Source organism: Nicotiana tomentosiformis, chromosome 2 (genome assembly GCF_000390325.3).
Source record: "Nicotiana tomentosiformis chromosome 2, ASM39032v3, whole genome shotgun sequence".
Taxonomy (NCBI): domain Eukaryota; kingdom Viridiplantae; phylum Streptophyta; class Magnoliopsida; order Solanales; family Solanaceae; genus Nicotiana; species Nicotiana tomentosiformis.
The window spans coordinates 143,228,628-143,241,292 of NC_090813.1; the positions used below are offsets into that span (position 1 = coordinate 143,228,628).

Consider the following 12,665-nt stretch of genomic DNA (forward strand, 5'->3'; position numbering starts at 1 on the left):
ACAAATAAAAATAAAAATCTATTTTTAATATTAATGTCAAGTAAAAGTGAACAGAGAGTATTTTACGAGATCCTATTCAATTCAAAATTTTCCTTCGAAACTTTGAAATTTATTGAACCTCGAGAATCCTCCAATTTTGCCATTTATTATTGTGAAAAGAGTCAAAGCATCCCATGACAATAGCATAAATGGAAGACTAATAAACTTTATCAGGTCAAAAGATCTTAATTAACCACCAGAGTTTATCAGTATAATGTGGACCTCCCCATCCTTGTGAAACAAAATCAGAAATGCTAACAATATATAACCTAAATAGACAATATTCAATCGAGTGAACAGCCGTATGCTTTCTGTGGCAATGGCACTGTTGGCACTACCATACAAACTTTATGTTTTACTCCTCACTAATAATCTTTTCAAAAATAAGACAGTAATCGATAGGTGATTAATGAACACCAGACAAATAAATAATGCATGTTAATCGCAATCAAATAAATATATATCAGTAGTTTCTTCGCTTCAAATTACTTTGCTCTCCTACTTGAATATTTTCCGGCAGATAAGTTTGCTTATTCTAGTGGACAATATTAACCATGGAATGATTCCCACCTGCAATTACATTACACAAGTTAGCCATAACATTGTTCAAACGAAAGATAGGCAGCTTTGGAAGTGGCGTAATTAATGAATACTGGCTTAAGATCATATTGGCACACTAATCAAACCCCCCAAAAGGACAAGATTCAACCAAATACAAGTTGCAAAATGAATCAACAGAAAGTAAGAAAAATTAACAAAGACTGAGATCTTCAGAACTCTCAGGGTGTGTTTGGTAAGAAGAAAACATTTTTCAATTTTTTCATGTTTGGTTGGTTTAAATGTTTTGGAAAACATTTTCTTTATCAACTCATTTTCCTCCCATCGGAGGAAAATGATTTCCTTATCAAGAGAAGGAAAAATATTTTCCAATACTCCTTCTCAACCTTCCTCACCCTATTCCCCACCCTCACCAACCTACCCCACACCCATCCACCTAACCCCACCCCATGCTTACCCACCCCACCCCCTCTCCAAAAAAACATTTTTTTTTTCAAATTTCAGTTTTTTTTTCCGTTACCACCCACCCTAACCCCCTTCCTCCCACCCCACTGCCCCACCCTGCACAATAAAAAATTTTTTTTTTACTTTTTCTTTTGTAATTTCAAATTTTTGTTTTTTCGTTTTTCTACACCCTCACCCCCACCCCCACCCCCACGCACTGCCCCCCTACCCACCCAAATTTTTATTTTTCCGTGAAAAATATTTTCTTGGAAAACAAGTAGTAATCTTATTTATTTTTCGGTGTTTGGTACGCAAATTAAGAAAATGAACTTCTCAAGAGTATTCATAAATAATTTAGATATAATAAACATAAAACCATAAACTTTCGAACCAACAACCTTCCGAACCGCTAAACTTTCGAAACCGCGAAATTTCGAACCCGTCAACTTACGAACTCATAACTTTGGAACTTGTAAAATTTCGAACCTTTAAACCGAAAAATAAAAAAATTGTGTGGGGTGGGGGGCAGTGAGGGTGGGGGGTAGGAGGTGGGAGTGCAGAAAAACGAAAAAATAAAAATTTAAAATTGCAAAAAAAAAAAATAAGGTAAAAAAATAATTTTTTTTGCCGGGGTTGGGGGAGGGGGTGGAAGGGTAGTAGGGTAGGTGATAACGGAAAAACTGAAATTTGAAAGAAAAAAAAAAAAAAACCTTTTTGGAAAGAGGGGGTGGGGTGGGTTGGTGAGGGTGGGGAAGGGTTGAGAAGGAGTTTTGAAAAATGTTTTCCTATCTCTTGATAAGGAAAACATTTGGAGGAAAATGAGTTCATAAAGAGAATGTTTTTCAAAATATTTAAACCAATCAAATATGAAAAAATTAAAAATATTGTACCAAACATACCCATAAACATTTTTCAAAATAAGCAGATTTTAGAAGCTTGGTAAAACATGCTAAGGCTCACACCCAAGACTTAAGCTCGTTACTACTTCATATAGTCACAGTTCTCCGAAAAAGAAATTTCCAATCAATGCTAAATCCTCAAGGCAGTTACCATGACGTTTTCATTCACATGACCTCCAGCTCGCCAAGACAATATCTTACCTGCAACGTGGAAGGTTATAGAAGATCAGTTTGAAACATGCAAACAAAGGTGGTGAAAGCAATTAAATGTGTATTTTGTCCACCTGTCAAATTGAAAGGCACAACATAGCAGATTAGTGAATATGAATTTCAAGATTACCTCATATATGACAAAACTCGTAAAGTTGATAAAACGACATGCAGGTGTCGAGAAACCAAGAATACTAGAGGATAACACATTACCAAAAGGTTGCACGAGCTGCTTAGGTATGGAAGCCACAGGGATACGCCAAAACCATATAATCAGCAACAAGTACATTAAAACCTGTGTGATCAGCAGCTAATTAATTATCTTACAGTTAAAACAAAGGTTGTAAAAGTCTTGACTACCAAAGATTGCTTGCATTACCTTTAAGATCATCAGGGTCTTTGTGTGTGAATCATATGACGATTTCATTACTTTTCTGAGTTTTTCACGATCTGTATGGCACCAAATGTAGTAATTGAGAATAAACAAAAACAAGAACACCAAACGTACCTCAATCGCAAACTAGTTAAGATAGGTTATATGAATCCTCAATATCCATTTAGATTCTTGTACCCAATAATTTGGATTTAACAACAAATTAACGGTTTTTTCACTAGGGGATCTCTTTACTTTTTGACTGGCATACAAATCCAAAACAAACTAGAACACCTTCGGCAGAAAAGGATGAAATGTTAGTACACCAACATGACTAAACCAGCTAATATCACCTATTTCGTTCTTATGCATCCATTATTTTCTATTCTTTACTAAATCCACATAGGTTTATAGGTCAAATAATTTTAAGTCCTAACAATAGGCAGGTGTATTTGGTACTTCAACATTCCTAGCTAATTGTTCATGGAGTAGAATACATTGTTAATGGAACTGATAATTTGCTCTGAGATGCCTATAACAGCTATTATAACCCCTCGGCCTCAAGTTTGCCAGAAAAGTTATGATGTAAATTGCTGGGTTGTGTGCACGCTAAATGTGATGTGCTGAGAAGATGGGATGGGTCAGTACGAGAAAGAAATGTTAAGGAGAAAGTGTTAGCATGTCAAACCTTGTTCCTTTAGTACTGAACCTCAAACGAGAGATGTTTTGCTCTTGAAAACATCTGTCTAGTTGTTTCACCACCCAAATTCTTTAAAAGGTGGTACAAGCCTAATTAGTACTTGCATAGCTAATATTGATAGGAGTACTTTCAAGCATTCTTCTATCCTACGGTAGCCTAAGTACACCAGGCAAAATATAATATCTGGGACTCTGACTGCTACTTCTTACTGTAGCGATTTCTACTACGAGTAGCATCAGTTTCTCTGTGCATGCTATTTTACTTGTCCAACTATAGTTTGATGGGGCACTACGAACATATGCAGCAACATTCCTATAAATAAAGTCTATAAGAATTATGAATAAACAGTAGTATCTATTCTAAGCATGGTAGTATATGCCGTACTTTTTACAAGTTCCTGCTCCTTGGCTGCTGCCATCCTCCTTAGTTTGGCAGCTTGTGCAAACGTTGAAGGCCTGAAATCAATATGAATACAGCATAAAGTTTTACAATCATACATACTGTTAAAAAAATAGCATGATCTACAAAGTGAATTATCAACAAATGGCAATTCTCACTTTCTTAGATAAAGGCCCAAAAGGAACAGAAGAAATACTAGTATTTTGGTTGGAAAACTACTATTATCAGAATTATCAGCAAACTACTAGAAATACAATTTTGGTTAAGACATCATAACTTTTACCATAATGGGGGAATTATTGATATCATGTGTGTTGGTGAAAATACAATTACAGTTGAAAATAAAATATCTTCAGGCTGAGGCGCGGATATCTCGCTCTCTTTAAGGAGATTCAAACCCACTGCAGCAAAGTCTTCACTGGTCCAGTAGTAATCCTCTTGACTTGTCTCTCCCAGGATACAACAGCCCGATCACGTCGTATGACTCTATCAAAACTCTGGACAAGTTGTTGAGTCTAAAGCTCTATGAACACCTTCCTTCAACAAAAGTAAAAACTCTCTTCTTCTTTTTTCACAACTTTAACCTCACTTTATTGAAACACTCTACAATTATTTTTCACACCACAATATGGAAGAAAGACTCCTATTTATAGGTGTAGGAATTCTTCCTTAAATTAAATTGGAAGAAAGTGGGGTAATAAGTTATGAAATCATGGAGAACATGGATAATTATGTGCACAGCACACACAGTCAAATGGTGTGTGTGCGTGTGTGTATATATTTTCAACAATTTCAATGGATTTTACATAGATAACTGCAGATCTAGGCTAGAAGATTTGAACCCATAACTATACTACTGGATACGCCAATGCTCATGTGGAGAACTCCAAAATGAATTACAATAGAAGACGTTGAATCCTACTCAAGACTACATAAAGATTAGTTACTTGAACAATTGGAATCACTTACTGTGACATGGCATTCGCCTCCTTTAGCAGCTGCTTAATTTCTGCGCGCAACTGCAACTCCTCAGCATTTACAGAAACTCTCTGAAAACAAAGATTGTTATATTAGACATAAGACAATAGCAAAACAATTAACTTTTTAAGAAAAAAGAGTAGCAGATTCATGATTTATCTACAAAGGGATTGTGTTAACTGTTGACAAATCGACCATTCAAATACTTGACAACTCAATTAAAAACAACTTTCACCATAGCAAATCAATATTCAGCAATTGATGATATTTTCTAGGCGTGTGCGTATATATATGTGCACAGCACACACAGTCTCTCTCTTCACAGACACTGAGACACACTGTACGTAGGTGTGTCAATATCTTATTATTGTGAAATTATCATAAACGAAAACGAAAAAAACAAAAAGAGTTTTAAGTTATATACTTGTAAAGAATTTTTTACACTATGGGGTGATATCTACAGGTAAGTTTACTTAAAATATTACCTGCTGACCTGATGGCCTTAATATATATATATATATATATATCAGACTTAGGAAATAGGTGACAAAATCAAGAGTGTATGAGATGAGAAAGTACATTACCATAAATACTCACTTATACTTTATACATGGATACTAGAATATACACACACATGCAGACATATACAGATATGTATCTAAACAACAATTTTTTGTGAAATTAATATAAACCAAATTTTAAAAAAATCTAAAAAAGAGGTGAAAATTAAGAAAAATACACTCATATTGATTTCGACATATCGGGAGAGGTACTGAACAGTGACGACAATAAGGAATATCATCGGCGCGGCTACCGATCCTTCAAGTTTCTCCATTGATTCTTCCATTTTCTTCTCTGAGGATTTTCCGCTCCAATGGCTTTCTCCTGCTTAGCTATTTTGGCTTTATCGATTCATGTCTGCTTCATTTTCGTTGGATCTGCAACCAATATGTCCGCAGATCTTTCGGGTTTTCCTCCAGTTTTCTGACACTTTTGGCTTTTGGCTTTTGTTTTGAAATTTACATTATTTTTCTTGACGAATTTGAAAATTTAGGACACAAGTACTAAATTTTTTGAGCTCTTTGAAATTCTTAACTGATAATTTAAAATTTAGTACATAAAAATTAGAATTTCATTGTATAATTTTTAAACTTTAGGATGATTTTTAAACCTTAGGATGTCGTGTCCTAAAACTTGAACGAAATTGAATAATCTTTAAATAAATTATAAATATATTTTAAATAAAAAAAATTATAAATTATAAATATATTTTAAACAATGTACTTAAATATTAGATGATATCATTTCCACACAATTGGCAATGCAATTTGTACCGCTCGAAAAAATGGATTTGTAGAGTGGACAGGCCCATTAAACTTGGATTGCCCAAAAGCGCTAACATACAAGTAGCCGCTTGTAGCATTTCTATTCAAAATATATTCATTTTTTTTAAGTTACTTAAAATTAATCAGTTTTGGCAAACATTAGAGACTAATAACTTGTTTGACCAAGTTTCAAATATTAATTTATGTGGAGAAGTGCCATTTTCAAAAGTATTTTTCTCGAAAGTATTTTTTGTAAGAATCAGTTTGTGTTTGGCTAATTAATTTGAAAAGCACTTCTAAGCAACAATTAGTGTTTGGCCAAATTTTTAAAAAGTATTTGTAAGAGTATTTTTCTCAAAAGTATTTTTAGGAAAAAATTATTTTTTCCACTTCTGCAAAGCTGGTTCTGTTTCTACTCAAAAGCACTTTTTTTAAAAAAAAGTTTGGCCAAATACTTCAACTTTAAAAAAAAATACCTTTTTTGAAAGAAATAAAAGTACTTTTAAGTTTAGAGAAGCTTAGCTAAACAAGCTATAAACCTACCGACGCTACAGTTGCTTTTCCTCTTCTTCATACCGTCGGATTTGAAGTTGGGCTTTGTTAAAGTATAACTTCATATTCATGGGGAAGTGCACGGTTAGCCACTAATTAGAGATGTCTTTACTCTTTAGCCACCGTTTAAAATATATTTATTTTTTAGCCAGTGCTTAATAATTTTTTTACCCGCCCGGACAAAAATACCCTTGTGCTAATATTAAGGACATCATGTCCTTAACTTCATATGTTCAGTGTAAATGTTAAGGACACAACGTCCTTGACTTCATGTGTGTAGTGTAAATGTTAAGGACATAATGTCCTTAACTTATATTTGCACCTTCTGTTGTTAAACTTTAGGACCTTATGTCCTTAACTTCATATGTGTAGTGTAAATATTAAGGACATGGTGTCCTTAACTTCATGTATGCAGTGTAAATGTTAAGGACATAGTGTCCTTAACTTTATGAGTGTTGTGTAAATATTAAGGACATGATGTCCTTAACTTAATAAATACTGTGTAAATATTAAGGACAAAGTATCTTGTATTTGCACATTCCGTTGTTAAACTTTAGGACATCATGTCCTTAACTTCATATGTTCAGTGTAAATGTTAAGGACACGACGTCCTTAACTTCATGTGTGTAGTGTAAATGTTAAGGACATAATATCCTTAACTTGTATTTGCACCTTCTCTTATTAAACTTTAGGATCTCATGCCCTTAACTTCATATGTATAGTGTAAATGTTAAGGACATAGTGTCCTTAACTTTATGAGTGTTGTGTAAATATTAAAGGCATGATGTCCTTAACTTCATAAATACTATGTAAATATTAAGGACAAAGTGTCTTGTATTTGCACCTTCCGTTGTTAAACTTTAGGACATCATGTCCTTAACTCCATATGTTCAGTGTAAATATTAAGGACACGATGTCCTTAACTTCATGTGTATAGTGTAAATGTTAAGGACATAATGTCCTTAACTTGTATTTGCACCTTCTGTTGTTAAACTTTAGGACCTCATGTCCTTAACTTCATATGTGTAGTGTAAATATTAAGGACATGTGTCCTTAACTTCATGTGTGCAGTATAAATATTAAGGACATAATGTCCTTAAGTTTATGAGTGCTGTGTAAATATTAAGGACATGATGTCCTTAACTTCACAAATACTATGTAAATATTAAGGACAAAGTGTCTTGTATTTGCACATTCCGTTGTTAAACTTTAGGACATCATGTCCTTAACTTCAAATGTTCAGTGTAAATGTTAAGGACACGACGTCCTTAACTTCATGTGTGCAGTATAAATATTAAGGACATAAAATTTTAGGACCTCATGTCATTAATTTCATATGTGTAGTGTAAATGTTAAGGACATGGTGTCCTTAACTTCATGTGTGCAGTGTAAATATTAAGGACATAGTGTCCTTAACTTTATGAGTGTTGTATAAATATTAAGGACATGCTGTCCTTAACTTCATAAATACTGTGTAAATATTAAGGACAAATTGTCTTTTATTTGCACATTCCGTTGTTAAACTTTAGGACATCATGTCCTTAACTTCATATGTTCAATGTAAATGTTAAGGACACGTCGTCCTTAACTTCATGTGTGTAGTGTAAATATTAAGGACATAATGTCCTTAACTTATATTTGCACCTTCTGTAGTGTAAATGTTAAGGACATGTGTCCTTAACTTCATGTGTGCAGTGTAAATGTTAAGGACATAATGTCCTTAAGTTTATGAGTGTTGTATAAATATTAAGGACATGATGTCCTTAACTTCATAAATACTATGTAAATATTAAGGACAAAGTGTCTTGTATTTGCACATTCCGTTGTTAAACTTTAGGACATCATGTCCTTAACTTCAAATGTTCAGTGTAAATGTTAAGGACACGACGTCCTTAACTTCATGTGTGCAGTATAAATGTTAAGGACATAAAACTTTAGGACCTCATGTCATTAATTTCATATGTGTAGTGTAAATGTTAAGGACATGGTGTCCTTAACTTCATGTGTGCGGTGTAAATGTTAAGGACATAGTGTCCTTAACTTTATGAGTGTTGTATAAATATTAAGGACATGATGTCCTTAACTTCATAAATACTGTGTAAATATTAAGGACAAATTATCTTTTATTTGCACACTCCTTTGTTAAACTTTAGGACATCATGTCCTTAACTTCATATGTTCAATGTAAATGTTAAGGACACGTCGTCCTTAACTTCATGTGTGTAGTATAAATATTAAGGACATAATGTCCTTAACTTATCTTTGCACCTTCTGTTGTTAAACTTTAGGATCTCATGTCCTTAACTTCATGTGTGTAGTGTAAATGTTAAAGACATAGTGTCCTTAACTTTATGAGTGTTGTGTAAATATTAAGGACATGATGTCCTTAACTTCATAAATACTGTGTAAATATTAAGGACAAAGTGTCTTGTATTTGCACATTCCGTTGTTAAACTTTAGGACATCATGTCCTTAACTTCATATGTTCAATGTAAATGTTAAGGACACGACGTCCTTAACTTCATGTGTGTAGTGTAAATATTAAGGACATAATGTCCTTAACTTGTATTTGCACCTTCTATTGTTAAACTTTAGGATCTCATGTCCTTAACTTCATATGTGTAGTGTAAATGTTAAGGACATAGTGTCCTTAACTTTATGAGTGTTGTATAAATATTAAGGGCATGATGTCCTTAACTTCATATGTGTAGTGTAAATGTTAAGGACACGGCGTCCTTAACTTGATGTGTGCAGTGTAAATGTTAAGGATACTATGTCCTTAATATTTACACAACACTCATGAAGAAAGGGTAACAACATCTTTTCGTATTAATTTTAATAGAGTAATTGCTATTTGTGCTCAGCATTAAAAATATTGAATAAAAACTAAATATCATGTTAAAAAGTGGTTATCCCACGCCATTTCTTCTCATATTCATACGTTAAACCAGACTTTGATATTTGAAGTTGGGCTTTGCCAAAGCCGGAGTTCAACCCCAGGTCTAAGTTTGAAGTTCATTCAAAATTGAATCTGAGGCGAATGAACTTAATAAAAATCAACTATTCTTTAAATATGAATCCTAAAAATATTTATTCGTGCACTTCGCACCTTGTCAGCCAAGCCTTGTGCTCTTATGATATCCAAGAATGGTCGCATTTAAAATCAGGCTCAGGACATACTTTAGACCTTCACTTGCACGGAAATTCATTTTAGAAATTTTTTATTACGAGAATCAAATAAAAAAATAATTTTTTTGAAATTTTTGATCTTAAATATGACATTAGATTTATGTGGCTAACATGATACATTTCTCATATTTCCAAAATAATTTTAATAACTTGACAGCTAGAATGTTTATTTGTAAATCGGAAAACAAAAAAAAAAAAAAACATGCTCTAATGTATGTCTATGGCTAGTGTTATATGAGTAATATAATTTAGAAGAAACTTAAAAGAACTTAATATTTTCTGAAATAGCTTACAAGTTACAATTATCTACTAGTGACGAGATTACAACTCATATTGAGCATTTGGATGCAAAATAAAACAAAAACTTGAAATACTTTTAGGAAAAGAATTCTTTAATCTATTGAAATGACGTGATTGACCCTACCACTCGCGATCCACGAATCTCTTTTCATTTTGTCTTCATTTCTTTATTAAGGCCTCAACGCCGCTTACAAAGCCGTTATTAATACAAAAGGCTAAAATTGTCCAAAGCGTAATACGTGTGAAACAAATTATAAAAAACCCTGAGGAAACGGGATAGCGCCACATGTCCTGTTCTACACCCCTTTAGCCACTCAACGGCCACGATGCTTCTCAGAACAAACACAGGTAAAACACAAAGCCAAAACAACCCAAAACAGCGCCTACGAGAGCAATGCGAGAACCAATAAAACCAAAAAAAGTGCAGATCGATGACGTGGCAAAAGATTTTCCAAATCCCGCCAAAACCAAACCGAGGAACTCAAATCTCACAGTATCGTGAATTCCATTTTTAACACTCTTAACGATATATCCTTTTGCCCTTCCCTTCAAAGCCCTTCATATCTCTTCAACTTCAGCCCCCCCCCCCCCCCCCCCCCACACACACACCTAAACAACTTGTTTTTGATGGTTGTTACCCATTGTATTCGTATTGTTGTGTTATCCCAAAACAATATTTGTTTTGATTGTTTATTTAAAATTGATTCTATCGTATTGTTAAATACATTATTCCGGAACAATCAAAAACCTCATTTTATGAAACAATCGATTTGGTGTGGTGAGATCGTTTCCTATTTTCTTTTCCAATTATGTCCTTACTTTATTACTCCATAATTCTATTTTATCATTTTTAAAAAAAATTTAACTCCAAATCTCCAACCTATTGACATACTTTGTCTTCTTCTATATTTTCTAGAATTGGTTTGCCCCATTCTTTTTATCCAAGTCTCCGTTCGATTCTTTGTCTCTTTCCATCGTTTTAATTTTTTTTTGGTTGCTAATATTAGTTAACCTTTTTTCAGGTTCTTGCTCTTGTTTCCAAGCTACGTAATTAATGATAAATTAGTAGAAAGATATTTTCTTAAATTAGTTTTATGTGTAATTCATGATAAATTTTGTTTAAAACAATTGGGGTATTTTAGTGAACTTATCGGTTACAGTACAATACGATACAGTCAGACCAAACAATAAAAATATTATTTAATAACATTAAATGATACAATCTATTCAAATATTGTATCTATAAAATGATACAATACAATACATTATAAAATGATGGGTGTAACGACCCGATCAGTCGTTTTGATCTCTAGCGCGTCGTTCATCGGTTTGAGGCCTTGAGTAGCTTCATTTAAGGTATTATGACTTGTAAGTGTGGTCGGAGTTGAATTTTGGGAAGTTCAGAGTTGATTTAGAAAGAAAATTCTAATTTCGGAAGCTTTACGTTTGAAAAATTGACTAAGATTTGACTTTTGAGTAAATGAGATCAGAATCAGGATTTGAAGGTTCCAATAGGTTCATATGATGATTTCGGACTTGGGCATATATCCAGGTTGAGTATCGGGTGGTCCGGAAGTATTTCGGTGCTTATTGTGAAAAGTTGACATTTTGAAGGTTTTAAAACTTTCTAAGATTGATTTGAAGTGAACTTTGGTGTTATCGATGTCCGTTTGAGGTTCCGAGCCTTGGAATAGGTTCGTATCGTGATTTGTGACTTGCACGTAAAGTTTGGCGTCATTCTGGAATGTTTAAGCATAATTCGGACGCATTCGGCGAAGTTTGAAAGTTGAAATAGGTGTTTTGATCAAGTTTGCATCATGTTTTGGGAATGGTCGGTATGATTGGACGGTGTCCCGGGGGCGTCAAGTGTGTTTCAGATGGGTTACGGGTCATTTCGCCATGTTTGAGCTGTTGTTTTTAAGATCTGGTGCATCCTTCTTCGTGATCGCGAAGTGCAAAGTGTTGTTCCACGCCTTATGAATCGCGATCACGGAAGGAAATTCGCGATCGCGTAGAAGGATTTTCTGTTGTCAGTGGTCTGACTCCGGGAGCTTATATCTTTCAATCTATAAAGAATTTGGAGATGATCTAAAAATAAAAGTTATAGCTCTTGGTGTCTAGTTTTCTGAAAGTTAAACCATTTATCATTTAGAATTTTGTACAAAACGTTATGACCATTATACTAGAGGCTATCTAGAGGAGTTGGACAACTTGTTCTTCGCGATCGCGATTGGTTTTCCGCGATCGCGAAGGACAATTTTGAGCTGAGAAAAGTTGTGCTTCACGATCGAGAAGCATTTTCCACGATCGCGAAGGGTAAATACCTGGGCATAAGTTATATTTCGGGGGTTTGGCTCATTTTTACCTCATTCCTTCCATGGGAGCCGACTTTGGGGTGATTTTGGAGTACCATTTTCATCACCACACTTTAGGTAAGTGATTTCTACACCTTGTGAGTTAAATACAAGGCTTATATATGGATTTAAATATAAAAATTAGTAGAAATTGTGAGATTTTTGGAAGAAAATCTAGAAATGATATTTTTATATTTTGATCACGAAATTGGACAGGGAATTAGGAATAAATTATATATTTGAGTTCTTAATGTTATGGGTAATGATTATCTTCAAAAAAAATTAGAATCCTGGTACGTGGGCTCGAGGGTTGACTTTATTGACTTTTCGAGCGGAGTTAAAAAT

At 33.8% G+C, this 12,665-nt stretch overlaps 1 protein-coding gene across 6 annotated transcripts; it reads right to left on the minus strand.

Moving 5' to 3' along the window:
- Positions 1-271: 271 nt before the first annotated feature.
- On the minus strand, positions 272-5,715 carry LOC104097110 (protein GET1-like). 6 transcript variants are annotated; one of them, XM_018771140.3, is made up of 7 exons: positions 5,340-5,715; positions 4,592-4,671; positions 3,608-3,678; positions 2,530-2,600; positions 2,281-2,460; positions 2,092-2,141; positions 272-609 (listed from the first exon to the last, which is right to left on the minus strand). In XM_018771140.3, exons 1-6 carry the CDS (start codon positions 5,445-5,447, stop codon positions 2,106-2,108), a joined length of 546 nt encoding a protein of 181 aa, XP_018626656.1. In that variant the 5' UTR covers positions 5,448-5,715; the 3' UTR covers positions 272-609; positions 2,092-2,105. The 6 variants fall into 6 exon arrangements, with proteins under 6 accessions (XP_018626656.1, XP_070052306.1, XP_009601924.1 ...); XM_070196205.1 differs by having other exon boundaries at positions 2,281-2,445; positions 5,340-5,707; XM_009603629.4 differs by having other exon boundaries at positions 2,364-2,379; positions 5,340-5,705.
- Between the last annotated feature and the right edge of the window lie 6,950 nt (positions 5,716-12,665).

Excerpts from the sequence above, each read along its gene's own strand:
- LOC104097110 (XM_018771139.3), bottom strand. The coding sequence starts at position 5,447 with ATGGAAGAATCAATGGAGAAACTTGAAGGATCGGTAGCCGCGCCGATG. Across the intron at positions 3,679-4,591 it reads GAGGCGAATGCCATGTCACA|GCCTTCAACGTTTGCACAAG; the intron begins GTAAGTGATTCC and ends TATTGATTTCAG. Across the intron at positions 2,601-3,607 it reads GGAGCAGGAACTTGTAAAAA|ATCGTGAAAAACTCAGAAAA; the intron begins GTACGGCATATA and ends GGTGCCATACAG.